Genomic DNA, 18,969 nt, shown 5'->3' on the forward strand with positions numbered 1-18,969 from the left:
CTTAGTTTAGCACCAGATTTATAATCTTGCTAGCTAGTTAGTGTTAGCCTAGCGTTGCTGCTGCCGCTGGGCTCATGTTACTTAAAAATTAACACCACAGCCTTAAAAACCTTACAGAAAATATGTCTGTGAAATTTTCTGTTGATTGTTTGAAATAAAAAAGTGAGATAAGAAGATAAGAGCCCAGACAAAATTATTCGGGAGGTGTCGCCCTTAGGGGTAGGGTGGGATGTGGGGGGTATTTTCAATCCATAGCCATAACTAACTAACTATATATCATGTTTAACCTGAGTAGCAAAAGAGTGCAGGGGGGGTTGAAAACAATAAGCCAGGAGTTAGCTGTGTTCCTGGACTCTATCAAGCCTTGTCCTCCCGGTCAGCTATCGTGCTGGTGGATAACAGAGCTCTCCGAAAACATGGAAGCACTTTTGCAAATATGTGATATTTTGATAAATTAAGTAGATATTTGAGCATTACACAGCTACATTGTCGCCTGAAAATATCTTAAAAGGTTATTTTGTGACCCAGAAAGGGTAGTCTGGGGAAAAGGAGGATCACATTTGTCCCCGGTTGTCGGAGCCTGTGCATACTTGTAAGCACGGCAATGGCGGAGGAGCGCGGCTAAAAAACTTATTACTTTTTCTGGGTCACAAAATAAAATTTTAAGATATTTTCAGGCGAGAATGTAGCTGTGTAGAGTTCAAATATCTGCTCGATTTATCAAGACATCACATATTTGCAAAAAAGCTCCTATGTTTTCGGAGACGTCCATTTTCTTTCATGCTTTGTGGCAGCTTTTGAACATCTGTGGCATCTGTTAATGTCAAATCTAGCCTTTATTTAACAACATAAGCAAACTCTATGTTACAATAATTGCACAGCCATTAAGGATAAAATCAGTTTCTGAAAAATGTTCTAAATGAACTAACAAGGCTGTACAGTGTACTCAAAATGAGTAAGTTGCCCTAACTTGGTCATCTTACGTAAACTTGATCCAATTTTTTTGAGTTCTGGAAACAAATGAGCTTTTACAGAGTACTCAAAATAAATAAGTTGTCCTAATTTAGTCATTTTTAGCTAAGCTTTACTCAATTTTTTTGAGTTCTGGGAACTAATTAGATTTTACAGTGCTCAGAACCACTGCTTAAGAGCCAGTATTTGATGTCATAATAAAATAATAGAATCTGTTTCTAAAAAGCATACTGTATAAAAATGATCTCCTGCAGATTTCACAATTGTTATGAGCTTCATTGCACTATTCAATAGTTCTACATAGCTTAAATGGTGCAGACTATAAATTGCCCTGCAAGCTCAGAGATGGCTATCTTGGCTGGGACTTAGTCAATTACATTGCAGGTTAGATACAGATCATGCTGTATATTCCCTTCATTATTTTGTTCAATATCCCCACAGAGAGCTACATTAAACCTGCCAAGAGACCTGGTTAATTCGATTCCCAGTATGCATCATGCTGGCCTCTCCAAAAGGCAAGATGGTGGTGGCAGCAGGGGACTTCATTCACACAGAAATCAAATGGTCCGTGGGTAAAAGCATCTGCAATTCCCAAGCCAAAGGCCTGGAAATGTTGACAATTTAGAGCCATTAACTTGCACATAAATTTCTATTATTGAAAGCAGCAGTTTATTTAGGGCCTTTTAATTAGTTTGCTAAAGCTTAAATAGCTTCAGGGTTGTTGTTTAGAGTGAAACGTGAACACCTTGGAGACTTCTGGACCAAGAAAATTGGGTACATCTATATTTAAATGCTAGTTAGGATAAACTGCTCACTGAATTGGACTGTTTATATTGTTATAAATGAACTTTAATGAGACAAAGCTAACCATGCATATAACGAATCATTGTTGTTTATTTTCACATTAAATCATTAATTTGTGGATATCAAAAGTGGGAATATACTCATAGAATAAGTTAATGTTGTTGCTAGAGTGGAATGTATTATTTCAAATAAAATAAAAGGAAATTTCTAACATTTATGCAGCTTATGGGACTGACTGGGCCCTTTTAAATTCCCCAGATCTCAATCCAGTCATGTATTGATGGGATGCCCTGGAACAAGGCTGATCCACGGGAACCCCACTCTGCTATCTGCAGAACCCAAAGGATCAACTGTGAATGTTGTGGTCCCAAATACGGTTAAATTTCTGCATTTGTGAAGAAATTATTTCAAGGTAATGTAATATAAATATCTGGATCAAGTCAGACCACAGTGTGCTTGAAATAAACTAGTTTTTAAAAGTTTTCATGATTAATTTGTTTGGGCTGCCTCCCTATTTTTAAAAATCAGAATTTCATTATGAACCATGTATCATAATGAACAATAATGTACAACTCAGTTTCACCAAAACAGATTAAATGATGATTTTCTTTTCATTTATTTTCATAAGTACCTTTATGTGACAAAACAAAACTCACTGCAAATAAATCACGTAGCTCTATAAGATAATTTTGTCCAGTTCCATCATCACATAGGATGGTAAAATATAATTTTGTTATTAATTTTAATCGTGGCAAGAAACAAAGCTATTAACCCTTTAAGACTTGTCTTCCTTCTCTCACCCCAACCGGTCGCAGCAGATGGCCGCCCCTCCCTGAGCCTGGTTCTGCTGGAGGTTTCTTCCTGTTAAAAGGGAGTTTTTCCTTCCCACTGTTGCCAAAGTGCTTGCTCATAGGGGGTCATATGATTGTTGGGTTTTTCTCTGTATCTATGAAGCGCCTTGAAGTGACTTATGTTGTGATTTGGCGCTATATAAATAAAATTGAATTGAATTGAATTGAAGACCTACCATAGAACCAAGTCCGCCAGAGATTATATTATATTTTTACATGTTGTAGTGCCATTTTTGGGAGCATTTCAAGTTGCTATACATCAATACAACCATTATAGCCCAAATTTTAATAATATGTCTGCATTAAGTGCATAGTAATTACATACATTGCAAAAAAGTGCAATAAACTACAGAAAATTTTTGATTTTGTTTTTTAACATATATTTCTAGTTAGAGAAATTTAAGAGGCTTAGAGAAAGTCATAAAGTCAAACATAACTTTTAAAAACACCAGTATAAACTCATATAGGCCCTGATGGTAAAAAACTACATTTCCGCAAAATGACGTCACTTCCGGTTTCGGGCAGGACATGGAGGACATGCGATAGTGCCTTTAATACCATCCGGCCCTGTATGCTTCAAGAAAAACTGAACAGGATGGAGGTGGACCCCTGCCTGGTGGCTTGGATCTCCGACTACCTCACCGACAGACCACAGTACGTCAGGCTGAAGGACATCACGTCTGACACAGTGGTCAGCAGCACAGGAGCACCACAGGGAACTGTGCTGTCCCCTCTTCTCTTCACCCTGTACACCTCTGACTTCTGCTACAACTCTGAATTATGCCACATTCAGAAGTTTGCAGACGACACAGCCATCATGGGGTGTATCTGGGATGATCAGGAAGAGGAGTACAGAAGTCTGGTGAGGAACTTTGTCGCATGGAGTCACACAAACCACCTGCAACTCAACACCTCAAAGACTAAGGAACTGGTTGTGGACTTCGGGAGGTCTAGAGCAGGTCCACTGCCGGTTCAGATAGAGGGGGAGGAGGTGGAGGTGGTCAACAAGTACAAGTACCTCGGGCTGTGGGTGGACAATAAACTAGACTGGTCATGCAACACAGAGCACCTGTATAAAAAAGCCCAAAGCCGACTGTACTTCCTCAGGAGGCTGAGGTCTTTTAACATCTGCAGGAAGCTCCTGAGGATGTTTTACCAGTCGGTGGTTGCTGGAGTACTTTTCTATGCTGTGGTGTGCTGGGGGAGCAGCACAGCAAAGAAGGACTCATCCAGGCTGGAGAAACTGATCAGGAAGGCTGGCTCTGTGGTCGGCATGAAGCTGGACACTCTGGTGACAGTGGCAGAGAAAAGGACATTAAAGAAACTGATGGACATTATGGACAATGCCAGACATCCTCTGCACACGGCCATAAACAATCAGAAGAGTCTGTTCAGTGACAGGTTGCTTCTCCCAAAGACAAGAACTAACAAACTTAAAAACTCCTTTGTCCCACACGCCATCAGACTGTTTAACTCCTCCCTGGAGGGGAGAGGGAGGGGAAACAGGAGGACAAAGGAGGGGGGAACAACTAAGCTGTAGTGCCTCTTCACCTCACTGCAATACCTTTTGTGCAATACTTTTGTAAATAGTCAACGGTGCAATAGACTCAATACTTGAAATGTGCAATTCACTTGTATTTTTATTTTTATTCCTATTTATTCTATTTATCCCCTTCGTATATTTTATTTATATTGTCTCTGTATTTATATATATATGTGTGTGTGTATATAAAAAAAAAAAAAAACACCCAGCACGCCCCTGCGGGCGGTTTATCCTTCAAGCTCGGGTCCTCTACCAGAGGCCTGGGAGCTTGAGGGTCCTGCGCAGTATCTTAGCTGTTCCCAGGACTGCGCTCTTCTGGACAGAGATCTCCGATGTTATTCCCGGGATCTGCTGGAGCCACTCGCCTAGCTTGGGAGTCACCGCACCTAGTGCTCCGATTACCACGGGGACCACCGTTACCTTCACCCTCCACATCCTCTCGAGCTCTTCTCTGAGCCCTTGGTATTTCTCCAGCTTCTCGTGTTCCTTCTTCCTGATATTGCTGTCATTCGGAACCGCTACATCGATCACTACGGCCGTCTTCTTCTGTTTGTCTACCACCACTATGTCCGGTTGGTTAGCCACCACCATTTTGTCCGTCTGTATCTGGAAGTCCCACAGGATCTTAGCTCGGTCATTCTCCACCACCCTTGGGGGCATCTCCCATTTTGACCTCGGGACTTCTAGGTTATACTCGGCACAGATGTTCCTGTACACTATGCCGGCCACTTGGTTATGGCGTTCCATGTATGCCTTGCCTGCTAGCATCTTGCACCCTGCTGTTATGTGCTGGATTGTCTCTGGGGCATCTTTACACAGCCTGCACCTGGGGTCTTGCCTGGTGTGATAGACCCCAGCCTCTATGGATCTTGTGCTCAGAGCTTGTTCTTGTGCTGCCATGATTAGTGCCTCTGTGCTGTCTTTCAGTCCAGCTTTGTCCAGCCACTGGTAGGATTTCTGGATATCAGCCACCTCCTCTATCTGCCGGTGGTACATACCGTGCAGGGGCCTGTCCTTCCATGATGGTTCCTCGTCTCCCTCCTCTTTCTTGGGTTTCTGCTGCCTGAGGTATTCACTGAGCACTCGGTCAGTTGGGGCCATCTTCCCAATGTATTCTTGGATGTTCCTTGTCTCATCCTGGACTGTGGTGCTGACACTCACCAGTCCCCGGCCCCCTTCCTTCCGCTTAGCGTACAGCCTCAGGGTGCTGGACTTGGGGTGAAACCCTCCATGCATGGTCAGGAGCTTTCTTGTCTTTATGTCAGTGGCTTCTATCTCCTCCTTTGGCCAGCCTATTACCCCAGCAGGGTACCTGATCACGGGCAGGGCGTATGTGTTGATGGCCCGGATCTTGTTCTTACCATTCAGCTGACTCCTCAGGACTTGCCTGACCCTCTGCAGGTACTTGGTGGTTGCAGCCTTTCTAGCGGCCTCTTCATGGTTCCCATTTGCCTGCGGGATCCCCAGGTACTTGTAACTGTCCTCTATGTCTGCAATGTTGCCTTCTGGTAGTTCAATCCCCTCAGTTCTGACTACCTTCCCTCTCTTTGTTACCATCCGACTACACTTCTCCAGTCCGAACGACATTCCAATGTCATTGCTGTATAGCCTGGTAGTGTGGATCAGTGAATCGATGCCTCGTTCACTCTTGGCATACAGCTTGATGTCATCCATGTACAGGAGGTGGCTGACAACTGCTCCGTTCCGTAGTCGGTATCCGTAGCCAGTCTTGTTAATGATCTCACTGAGGGGGTTCAGGCCTATGCAGAACAGCAGTGGGGACAGAGCATCTCCTTGGTAGATCCCGCACTTGATGGTAACTTGTGCTATGGGCTTGGAGTTGGCCTCTAGTGTTGTACGCCACATCCCCATTGAGTTCCTGATGAAGGCTCTTAGGGTCCCATTGATCTTGTACAATTCTAGGCATTCCAGTATCCAGCTGTGGGGCATTGAGTCATAGGCCTTCTTGTAATCAATCCAGGCAGTGCACAGGTTGGTCAGTCTGGTCTTGCAGTCTCGGCTGATTGTTCTGTCTACCAGTAGCTGGTGTTTTGCACCTCTGGTATTCTTGCCAATTCCTTTCTGTGTCCCGCTCATGTATTGACCCATGTGCCTGTTCATCTTAGCCGATATGATGCCTGACAGGAGCTTCCATGTAGTACTGAGGCAGGTTATTGGTCGGTAGTTGGAGGGGACCGCTCCCTTCTTGGGGTCCTTGGGGATCAGGACCGTCCGACCTTCGGTTAGCCATTCCGGGTGTCTCTCGTTAACTAGCAGCTGGTTCATTTGTGCTGCCAGACGCTCGTGGAGTGCAGTCAGCTTCTTCAGCCAGTAGGCGTGAACCATGTCGGGCCCTGGTGCTGTCCAACTCTTCATACTGGAGACCCTTTCTTGGATATCTGCCACTGTGATGGTTACTGGACCCTGTTCAGGGAGGTCGCTGTGGTCTGCCCTCAGATCCACTAGCCACTGAGCATTGCCGTTATGGGTTGCATCCTTCTCCCATATGCTCTTCCAGTATTGCTCCGTCTCCAGCCTTGGTGGTGCTGTTCTCTTATTGTTCCCTTGCCACTGAGAGTACACCTTTGCTGGTTCTGTGGAGAACAGCTGGTTTATTCTCCTGCCTTCTATCTCTCTGGTGTACCTCCTCAAGCGGCTGGCCAAGGCTGTGAGTCTTTGCTTGGCAGTTTCCAAGGCCTCAGGTATGGACAGCTTGCTGTATTTCTTAGGCACCTTATTTGTCGCACCTTTCTGCAACTCTGTTAGTTGGCTAACCTCCCTCCGTGCTACTTTGATCTTGCCCTCTAGCCTCCTTCTCCATGGAGGGTACTGCCCCTTGTCGCTGTTCAACTTGTAGCCAAGCATCTCACTGATCACTGCTGCCGTATTGTAGATCAGCTTGTTAGTGTCGGTAATCGTGGTTGTAGGTATTGCCCGTAGTGCTGCATTAACATCATCTAGCAGACCTTCTGAGGGTACTTCACGTAATCTTGGTAACCGGCTACGGGGGATCCAGGTTTCAAGCTTGGCCATGATCCTATTTTTCAGGTCAGTTCCTCTCGCACTCAACGATCCTTCTCCTATCGCACTTGGGGCTATGTACCCAATCTCGGGTGGGGGTGATGATATCTCCCCCCTGACCTGGCGTCCTGACTCCTCCTTGCCGTAGCATTTGTGTTGTACCTCGTCAATCTCTAGCTGTGAGAGCAGTCCCTTCTTTCGAATGTTGGAACACTGAGCTACTAGTTGTTTCGCTGTCATTGTGGATGTTGGGTATCGAAGAATCCATAGGTCCCTCATCCTATTCATGTAGCCCCTTCCGCCGGGGTTACTTGCGTAGTAGCATTCCAACAACGCCCTGTTTTCGTCCCTTGCCCACCGATGCCTTCTTGTTCCAGTAGCCCACTTTTCGTCAGGGTGCCCTGGTTCCTCAACACCTGACGCGGACCTTGTTGATCCGGGCGACGTCCGAGCCGGCATGCCTTCATATTTATCTGTCTCGCTCATGTCTGCGGTAGGCTTGCTTAGCATAGGGGGTCTAGCCTTAGGACCCTTACTGGATATATATATATATATATATATATATATATATATATATATATATATATATATAATATTCTAACTCTGTAACTTCTGTCGGTGCTGTGCTTTTTTGGAAATCGAATTTCCCAGAGGAACCCACCCGAGGGATTAATAAAGTTCTATCTAATCTAGTTCACGGAAGTGTTATGAACAGCTGATCGGATCGGCAAAGCGTGTTTCTGGAATATTATGTTTTTGTTGCTGCAAGTGCTTTTTATGCAGTTTTTGCAAAGCTATATGTGGAAGGAAACTGTGACTTAGGACAAGCTGATGGCATAACATGTAAGTACAACTCCTCTGGTTTCATATGCAAAAAATATTATTGCGCTAGCTTACGTGGTTGCAGTGCTACCGGGATTTAAAAATAGTTACGCAAAACAGAGCGTGCCTGCTCCCACCAGCTTTAGAGAACAATTAGCTGCTTCATTTAAGGTAGAAGCACAGGAGACAGATTCCATTCAAATGTGGAGATGAATTACATCGCCTGGACCACAAAATTGAAAGATCAAAAAATTGACCCAAATTTAGTTAGATTTAGGCAATACATGTACTTGTGAAACTTGTTAATGACGTTTGGGGAGCCCAATGACACAATAAAACAACAGTGGCAATTAAAAGAGTTCATAAGAAACAATCTTTTACCTTGAGGAGGTCTTGTAATAATGGAAGAGATGCTTTTTTGGCACTCAGAGAGGTTGACACCCCCAAAGCGCCACACTAAAACTTTATGCTTTATTTTATTTTATTTAACTTTTTTGTTTTATATGCAAATATATAAGGTTTAATATAAGGTTTTTACTGATGTTGACATTTAGTGTAACCTTGACCTGATTTTCCCTCAAATTAAATCAGCTTGAGCTGTTATTGGTATCTACCAACAGACAGATGAGATCTTGAAAACTATTGATGCTAGACTGCTGTCAAAAAGACAGACAGAGCGATTACAAACGTCTTCCCTTCATGAGGAGACTAACAGCCACCCAGGCATGTGGAGTAACTCATTTCAGCAATTGTTTTGTTTGTTTTGAGAGAAGCCATTTATGATAAATTTGCTAGTGGACATTGTTCCCTTGAGTTTAGTTGCTGTTAATCGGTTTTCCAGGAGCTTCCAATCTTGTGTTTAACCGGTCAAGTTTCTGTTGTATCAATTTTGATTTCAGTTTGTTGCTTATCACCACTATCTTGGACTGTAGCTGTTGTTAGTAGTCTTTGTATTGCTTTAGAGATCTGCTGTAAGCCTTAGGGTCGCAGGGGGCACAGCATCAGCTGTTTCATGTGGCAGTAATGTGATAGTTCATTAATTGGACAGCAGAGGATTTGCTACTGAGTGAAGTGTCACAAAGCAAATAAAGTTTCCAGCGGAAAAACTAAATGCTTTAGATAATTCGTTCAGGAAAGTAAGTGCGTGTCCTTTCATGGTACATATACACTTACACATACAGAGATATGTACATGCGCATCTACTGTACCTGCTCTGACGTTTAATCAGTCAATCAGTTGTGTCTTCAGGATGACAAAACAATTTGTATTATTGTATTTTTTTGTAATGTTTAATAATTGTATACTCCATAAATTTGACTTCTGTTCTTCTGTTCTTATTTAAATAATTAAATCAAAATGAAATGTTATGTTTTGGTTTACAAATATGCAGCCCAATGTGTGGAACTGACAGCAGCCTTACAGGCAGGCAGATAAAGATCGGCACTGACTAAAAGCTGGGGTTTGTCCTTCCAGCAGCTGTGAAGGACAGCCTTGGGTTTGAGAGAAGATGGACATTGATTTTCTTGGCCTGGTTATATGACCACTGTGCCGCTTGCCTCTGATCTTAAGAACTGACCAAAATTTTTCTTAAAAGAAATAAAATTTAAAAAATCCAGATCTGCATGGTTAGGGTACATGTGCATGTACACACAAACACACTTATACAAAATGTGTTTACGGGCATATTTGTTTTTATTTTTAAGATGTTTTTAGTGTGTGCATTAGGATCTCTGTATCAGTCAATGGTATTTGTTTCCCAGATTATTTATGTAGATCTTTTTTTTTCAATGTTGAAATTCAACATTTCCAAACCCCTGCTTTTCTAAAACAATGAATAAGATCCAGCGCCTTTGGGTGTGCCCAGTTTTCCTTTGAAGTGGTTGACTGGAGATTGAATGTTCAGTGTTGCATTTGAGGCCCAGACTCTAAAAGCTGGATCAGGCTGATCTAAGGCAGTCCATTTAGTTCAGTTGAATGGACTTACTACATTAGATATTGGCAGGACTGAGTAGCAGTTTGGAAGAATTTCATTCTAGCTGCAGCAGCTTTCATTTGCATGATAGGAAGCACAGACTTTCAAACACTCACTTAAAAACACAGAAGACCTGTGAGAAAGCCTAACAATGTTACTTGCTATTGCTTGTGATAACAAACCTTTTTTTCCTACTACCATCTACCTTTGAAAATAAAAGCATCAGACTTCACAAAAAGTATGATGATTTTATGGATGGAAACCTCTGCTTATCTTAAATAAATGAAGAAAAACAAAAAACATGGTAAAGATCATTTACGTACTATCACTGTAGTATTCACTTATAATTCAATTGAAGAAACATAAAAAAACAAATTAACATATACATTTCCCCTAAAAACAACAACAACAAATTATGTTGTATGTTCTAGCATGGTTTATTGCTTACCCTTCATTACGTCTGATGCTTTTAATTCAAATAGAGCACAAACAGTAGCAGGAAGAGAGTTTGTCTGAAGGAAGAATGATACATGAAAAAGCTTCTTCCAAAAGAGTGAACATTTATTTTTTGGATCTCATTAGCACGTGGCACACGGGAGAGCAAGGTCGGTTATTATTTCACTTCATTGTGAACACTTGTGGACTTTCTGTCATTTAAGTGAGCATGCATAAAGGAGTAGATTTGCTGTTTCAGACCAAATACACAGCAGGTCTTTCTAGCTTAAGATGTGTTTAGCATTCTGTGGTTGCATTATTCTTGTAAACTAGAAGCAAGTCAGTCTTTTTAAGTTTATTCTGTAGGAATTACATTTAAGTCTAAATTTGCTGGGCTAAATCTGCATTTCACGTGTGATTAAGGGGATTTCTACATTACTCAGATTGTTTTATTATTGCCTGTTATGTTGAATGCATTTACTGATAGCACTCAACCAAAGTTTGTTGTTGTTATTAATTTGTTAATTAAAGAATTACTGAAAGTAGAATACAAATATTAATGTAAACATCAATTTATTTTCAGAGCAGTTGTTTCTTGACATAACTAAGACTCGACTTCCACAAAGTAAGATCCTAAAGTATGATTTTTTTTGTTTGATTGTTTTCCACAGTTCTTGTTGTCTTTCACAGGATGATCTTAATCTATTTAAGGAGACACAGTGGAGTATTTGGTTATCAATAAATCTTGTGTGAGTTAGACCATCATTCATGTATTTTAAGGGTGAAATAACAGTAACATAACATGAGATACTACACATACTACACTTTTTATGGTTCTTCATTATCAATTGTAGATAATATTACAATCAATTTGATTAATAATCAGTTATAGTTATTAACACAGAATTAAGTAGAAATGGGTTTTTGTGCATTTTTTAGCCCCGATGTTTGTTTGTTATAGGATCTACCACATGTGTCTGAGTAATCATTATAATCCTTCAAATTCTATGGAACAATGGTGCACTGGTTAGCACTGTTGCCTCAAACTTCACACTTGGCTCTGAGTACTGGAAGATACCTTAAGAAAAGGTATGTGCATCTAATCAGAACACTGGTTCATTGGTGCATCCCTTTTAGTTAACAAACAGGGCCATGTCAGCACAAAGTATGCATGTTGTCACCAACAATATCCTTGCATCTCCATTGCTCTGTAGTTCCCGATCCATAAACTTTGACCCAGTATATCTCTTCAAAAGTATGTCCCTGTTACTAAATAAGGCACAATGTATTACTGGGTGGTCTTGTGGGGTTAACACGGTTCATTTAACATTGTAATGTGAAACACCACCACATATTTACTATGCAGTTAAGTTAAGATGAGGAATAATTCCATTCAAAACATTTGTTGACACTTTGGAGATGCAAGGTCTGCAGAAATAGAAGCAGCATGTAGAGATGGCAGAGCAACGGAATGAAGTTCTTTGTTTTGTTTTTTTACGTTTTGTCAGAATCGGCACATGAAAAAGGAAACACATGGGCTGAATAACAAGCAGATTCACTTCTTCTGATTGATGATGAGCAGTGATCAAAAAAAGCATGTCTTTTGCCCTCCATAGTGAATCAATCTGCGCACATCTAATGCAAACTAAATGTCTGTTTAAAGTGTGTTTTGATTTTCAGCATCAATCTTTAATACAGCTGGTACAGTTATGCAATATTTCTCATCATTATTATATAAGGCCTAATCTCAGCTTTGTGAAGCAAAAATCCAGAAATGATGAATGCTATGACTTTGGTTCAAATCATCAAACAACGTTATATTAGGTAAGATGAAATCTAAAGCCTATTTGACATTTTTAATAACCTTGATCATGTCTCTCATTTGTTCTATATCAATACAGGACAGTAAGATTAAACAGTAAAAAGAAAGGGAAGGAGTTCAAGCCTGCTTGAAACATGGACTTAAACGATAGAAGAAAGCAACGTCTCCACCCCCAGAAACGGTCAGAACATGCATTGCACTTGTTCATTTTTTGCTTTAATGGCTTTGCTTAACACTTTTTTTTAATGAAGATTGGAGGTCAGATGAATACAATTGAGGAACTAATGAACATCCGCTAAGTGTCGTTTAAAAGGGATGTTGGCTGCACAAATTGCAATCAAATATTCAGATTTAACCTTTGATCATGAATTAAACACCTTTCTGGAAAATTTGCAGACACTGAGGGAGAAAAGTGTGGTGTGCAGAGGTTAAACAGCTGGTGTGTGACATATGCAGCTCAGTGTATACATTGCAGTCAATAACATCAATAACATCCAATGTTCATAGCAGTGTCAAAACACATTGTCTCAAAACAGAATAACAATGACAATTCAAGAATCATCAGAACTTGAACTGTTTGCCCTTTAAAACATCTGAGTGCCAAACAATGGGAATGTCAGCAGAGTGGTGAAGAGAAACTCTGCACATTCGACAACACTTTCACCTTGAAGTGTTAGTGAATGAGAGTGTGGACACATTTTGCTGTTGTAATTTTGACCAACAAACACATTTCCAATAGAATCAGCAGGATTTTTTTCTTCCTTTTGTTTTGTTAAATTATTCTTGTTTAAACCCAAAGAAAAGGGATAGCAGAAAAGTGTTACCTTCAGCCCCGGGGTCAGGTCGTCGGGGTCAAAGGTGGTCAGAGGTGAAGGTCCAGGACGTGAGCCATAGGACAGGACAAAGGGTGGGACACGTATTGGTGGCGGTCACAAAAAAGCACAAAGATATGGCAGCAGGGAGAGGAAGGAGAAGCAGGAGGCATAACCAAAAGTCAAAAAAGAAAAATTAAAATGTGACAAAGAAGGGGCAGCAACAGGGGAGAATGATGCAAAAGATTAAAAGCCAAAGAGGAGGATTTGGGGGGAAATGGTGGGATATGGCACAGAGGGAAGGTAAAAAGCAGAGGAGGAAACTGTGAGAGAAAGCAGTAGTTTTGGGGCAAAGAGGGCTGAGTCAGTTCCTCTAAAAACAGAACCAAAATAAAAAAGGAATGAACCCATACCTTGGTCGTTTAACGTCAGGTGCGCCAGACCTTGAAAGGGAAAAAACAGAAAAAAAGAACAGAAAGAGGAAGAAAAGAAGGTCATAAAAGGCACGGGAAGAAAAAAAGCATTGTCACAACGTTGGACTGCAGTTTGTGACAGACATCCTGGGGCAGACTTGGATGTCAGAGTTCAAATCAAAGGTAAAAAACGAGAAAGAGAGAGAAAGATAGAGAGAAAGAGCGAATAGTAACGGAAAACGAGCAAACACTTCTTGAGTGAGGTGTGTGGGGGGGTGGGGGGGTTAGAAAAAAAAGCATTTTTATTTGGCGCAACTCCCGAAGGCTATTGCTCTCACAAATGCTTTTTTTCCCTTTGGAGTACTTATGGAACACACAGAGAACTGTTTGGCAGAAAAGGCTTGAACCTGGTATCTCATATCCAACTGTACTCAAACCAGACACACACTCACACACACACACAAAGAGCTTTGCAAGGTTCACACAGAGGAGGTCAAAGATAAATCTGGAAACATGCTACAGGATCAAACGTTCTCTGCACCCTAATGTGGGTAGATATTATCAGAACACCATTCCAAGCAGTTATTAAGCTGGCTGTAGGCTACCAAGCAAACGTCTAGCCAAACACCCATTTCAATAGATTCAACAGAGACAATGAGCTCCTGTTGGTGCTAGTAGCTAATATAAATCTTACATTATGCAACTTTCAAAAAGCCATAGTCACAGAGATCAGTTCAAGATACTCTATTATTATTCAACGCCATGAACACACACACAGAAAACTGTTGAGAATGCAATCCCAGAAAGAGTACTCCCCCACATAAAGACAACAACGTGCTTCCAGCTGTCTTTAAAATAAGCAACAACCTGAACAGTGTCCACCTGTCAAAGGTTGTTGCCTAAACTAAATGAAGTTACAAACACGGAAAAGCAGTTTTACAATTCATGGTTTTCACAACTGGATGAACATATTTAGTGAACTTCAAACTTTTCCATACGTAGACTCTACTTCCACAGCAGGATGTACTCCAACTCCATAATCTTGGACTACAGCTAATGTCAGTAGTTCTTCTTCTACTTCTCTAACCAGAACCTCCAGCAGGCAGTTCATGTGTACACTAACCTTACCGAGGCTGCATAGAAGACCAAGAAATATCGCTGCCAGCTAGAGTCAAAGACTCTGTGGATGGAGTTGGTGTTTATGAACAGCACAAGAGTGTCATTCAGGAAGCAGTTGCTTGCATTTTGTAGTTATTGACTCGAACCTCGCAGGCGATATAAAGACTATAGAGGAGAAATATAAATGTATATGGACACAGTATAACGTATATGCATTATATTATTAGTAATTGTACAGTGGTGGGCAGATGGTGACCAACTGAAACATTTTAACATCCCCACTCTTTTTAGCTACTATATTGTTCCTGTTTGGGGAAAGCTATCGTACTGGTGGTTATAAGGGAAAAAGCGTGACAAAAAAGGAAAAACAGGAAAAGAGCTGTTGTAAGCTTCCTATCAGCTGACAGTGGTCATCAGCTGCACACATAGAGCAGCAGGTTTTTCAATAGAATTCTTGGAAGTAAACCATGTCAGTCAGATAAATAAAACTGAAAAGACTGAAGCGCTATGGCCTCAAGCAGAGTTTATTCCCACATACACTAAACAGCTACAGCAAATTGGATTTAACCCCAGGCTGCACGGAATACAAACAGCACTATGTCTGTTGAACTAGAAGACCCAGAAGGTCGAATCATTTCATCTCAACCTGTCTTTTCTTGATCAATACCACTTCAAGCACAAGACTTTTGGTGTTATCAGCAAACAGATTAATATAAATAACCATTGATGATCGAGGGAACACAGAGCAACAGCCTTTAACTGTTAAACATTACTTCTGTGTTTAATATAAGCATCTGGCAAACAAACAAAAGTTCAAGTCCCAGTTAGCCGCAGTGATCTAATCTATGGATTCTATGACATGCTGGTATTCTGCACATTCTCTTGAATGATTTCCTAAAAGTGTCTCTTATTGCAGATCATATTCAGAATACATTTAAATAGAAATCATTCAGTCTCAGTACAATTTTTCACCTAACCTCCCAAATAAATAATGTGCTAAAACACAGATTTAGAACTCTAGCCGTACCAAATAAGAGCAACAACCTTTAAAGCAGAACTAATCTCAGCCGAGACAGCTTGCACGTACAGCAAATGTTGTCTGTGTAACAATTTTAAGCACAAAGAGTGACTAATTGAAGTGTTTGACAGCTAAAGTTTTCTAAACGTTTGGTTTCTGCTTTTTCTTGAAGACAAACTGGACAAAAATAAAAGTGTTTATAGTCAAAAGTGGCAAGCTGTTAGTCTATGCACAAACACATCTACACTACCAACCAGCAGGCAGACAAATCAGAAGGCAAAGCCTACAGAAGCTCAAATGACTCTTCACTACAAGCTGTTTCTATTGTCCTCTTTCTTAATAACATCTGTGATTCAGGGGAAGAAGAAATATACAGGCAGAGTGTTTTATTTATCTGGCTTCAGTCCGTTTCCTGCCGGCCTTTTGCAGGGAGTTCAATCATTCTCACTCTGTCTCCTTCTGTTTTTGTTCCCTTGCTCATAATCCATTAAGGAGATAAGGCGAAGGCTCCTGCAATGAAACAGAATGGTGCTGTCGCTGCATACCAAATCATTCAAATACATCCCCCCACCTCCCACCCCGACCTCATCCAGCTTAGCCGAGCAAAAAGCAGTGGTACAATTTTATGGAAAAGGAACACAAAAGAAGGCAAAGAAGAGGTAAAACAGACAGAAAAAGACAAAAAAAATGAAAACAAGGTGTCACTGGCATCCTCACAGCCTGTGCGAATGAAAGATTAAGAGACAGGTGTGCAGATAACAAAATGTAGCCAAAAGATAATCAAAAGGACACAGTGATTCCAAAGTATTGTATTAAAAAGTAAAACAGAAAAACGTAAAAGATTTCTTCCAAATTGAAGGACACAAAAGCCACATACACACATCATGTTAAATCAGCACAAGTCTTCAATGTCAGACTCCCAACATGCCAGATCCCGACTGGGGTTTTAATGACTTTCACTAGCAAGTTGTTGAAAGAGAGGCAGCAGCATGGCAGAAAAAATAAATTACTGATCACTTTAAGATAACCAGAAACAACAGACACAAGAAAAACGCTCCATCTCACATTAATATTGAAGCACAAAACAAATTTACCACAGCCAAAAGCAGCATTGCTCCACACACACTATGAACGTGACAACATCTCAGTCCAAACTACGAGTTTTTATCCTTGAGCATTTGATTACATCCTTAGTTTTGGTGAGTACAGATGGGAATGCCTAACGGAACGGGCGCAGTTTGGAGAATGGCTGAGATTGGGTGGTTTTGATTGAATGGCAGATGGAGCAGGGTAATAATTCTGTCATTAGAAGGAGTCACGTTTGCATCTTATCCCAAATGCTCTTGTTCCCGTTTGTTGTTTTTTTGACCTCTTCTCATTCCCCTTCTCCATGCGGAGCCCTGCATGAGCCAGCTGCTGTCACCTCCTGCTCTCTTCTACCTCGTGATTTTTTTGCTCTTATCAGGACCAAACTAAAACAGCCCAAATGTAGAACAGAGACCAAGACTGATTTGCTGCAGCAAGACAATTTATTGGTTATGGCGGAAGGTAGGCTAAAAGAGCTATGCTAGCCAGTGGCAGAGGGGCAAGGATGCGGCTGGAGGTGGAACTGGAAGGAGGAAAAGCAGGGTTATACAGGGTTAGCAGAATCTCAGGGCTGCTAAGGGCTGCAACAAGACTAACTGACAGTAGTTGCAGAGTGTAAGATCTGGCACTGTGGGAGAGTGAAGGCCAGAAAATAAGCTGCAGCAGTTGAAGGTGACTGGATGATGCAGAGTCTGACCAACACTACACTACTCTATACTACAATACACTACACCACACAATTTGGACAAAGATCATGTTAAAAACAAATAAAGACTTTAATGGAACTTTAATGCAATTGAACCATGTGAACAAATAACCCCAAATAAAATGTAAACAGAATGTAATCTCCTAATCAGCTGTGTGACACTCGGTAATGTAAACAATAAAAACAGAAAGCAATGTTTTCCAAATCTCACAAACTTGTGGTTTAGTCATAACAAAAAAATGTGAAAAAATATCAAGTGTTTAAATTGAGAGAGTTCACAGTTTCAGGCAATATATTAGGTGATTTTGAATTTGACAGCAGCAACATGTCTCAAAAAAGTTTGGACTGGGCAAAAAGTTGCTGGAAAAGTAAGCTGGAGAACATTGTGCCACTATTAAGGTGAACTAGCAACTAGACAGTAACATGACTAAGTTTAAAAAGAGATTAAAAAACAGCATCTACAAAATCTTGACGATTTCAGAATAATTTTCCTGAATGTAAAAATATGAAAAAGAGGAAATATATGAAAATAATGAAGAAATGGTAGTATTGTCTTTGGGCCAAAGGTAATTTAAAATGGACTGAGGCAAGGTGGAAAACTGTTCAGTTATCTAAAAAGGATTAAATTTGAAATTCGTTTTGGAAAATATGGATGCTCAGGAAGAGAGAGGTCACCCAGCTTGTTATCAGCACTCAGTTCTGAATCCTGATGGTATGGCGGTGCATCAGTGCCTATGGAATTGGCAGCTTGCACATGTGCAAAGCAGCAGTGCAGTGGAGCACCGGGAAAGGACACGCATATTTCAGCAAGACAATTCTAAATTCACACACTGCAGCTATTAAAACAACATGACTTCATAGCCTGCCTGCAGTCCAGACCTTTCTTGAGCAACTGAAAACATTCGAACCGTCATCAGTCATCAATCATCTCAGGGCACCAGCATTAACACATTAGCCACATTTGGAGGGTAGATAGAAAAATTTGTGTCATCCTCATTGTTTTTTTCTACCAATTTCCTTCCCTCACGCCATTCCTTGTTCATTAGATGGAGATCCATACTCTCATTAGATAGAAGTGTTCACTTTCCAGCCACCTCTGTAGTGTTTGAATTGCATGCTAAACAGCATCCTCCACTGAGGACTGTCACTCACGTACGGCCACCACAGTTTATGTGCTTCCTGGAAGCACACGCCGTACTGACACAACCCCTTTTCTTTACCTGCTGATCCCAAGGTAGTAGTAAACAGCAGTTAAGTATTCTTTATATTTTCAAGGACACTGCCTGTGATAACATTAGTGACTTCAGTAAGCATTACCGAAAACCAAACAGCCAAAGTGTATAAACGTATTGAAATATAAAATGAAAACAATAAATTATTTTATATGCATCTTATTGCTTAGTGCACCCTTGGCACACGATATAAAAGTGCACACTATCCAAAACATTTGACACGTCCACAAATCAATGGCTTTTACTAGACCTGGGCTAAGATAAAGTTTCACAGTATGATTATTACTTTATATCTCTGAAAAGTGCAGGCATGGCTCTGGAGTACTCAGAAACAAACTAGG

The 18,969-nt window shown here is 41.0% G+C and overlaps 1 protein-coding gene across 1 annotated transcript in view; it reads right to left on the bottom strand.

The window, feature by feature from the left end:
• The window catches only part of nrxn2b (neurexin 2b), a 660,624-nt gene that overhangs the window by 528,383 nt on the left and 113,272 nt on the right, over positions 1 to 18,969 (bottom strand). The window contains exon 3 of the mRNA XM_080898453.1: positions 13,468 to 13,497. Within this exon, the coding sequence (XP_080754579.1) occupies positions 13,468 to 13,497 (30 nt within the window). The remainder of the gene's footprint in view (positions 1 to 13,467; positions 13,498 to 18,969) is intronic.

The sequence above is a fragment of the Rhamphochromis sp. 'chilingali' genome, assembly GCF_963969265.1.
Source record: "Rhamphochromis sp. 'chilingali' genome assembly, chromosome: 1".
Taxonomy (NCBI): Eukaryota; Metazoa; Chordata; class Actinopteri; order Cichliformes; family Cichlidae; genus Rhamphochromis; species Rhamphochromis sp. 'chilingali'.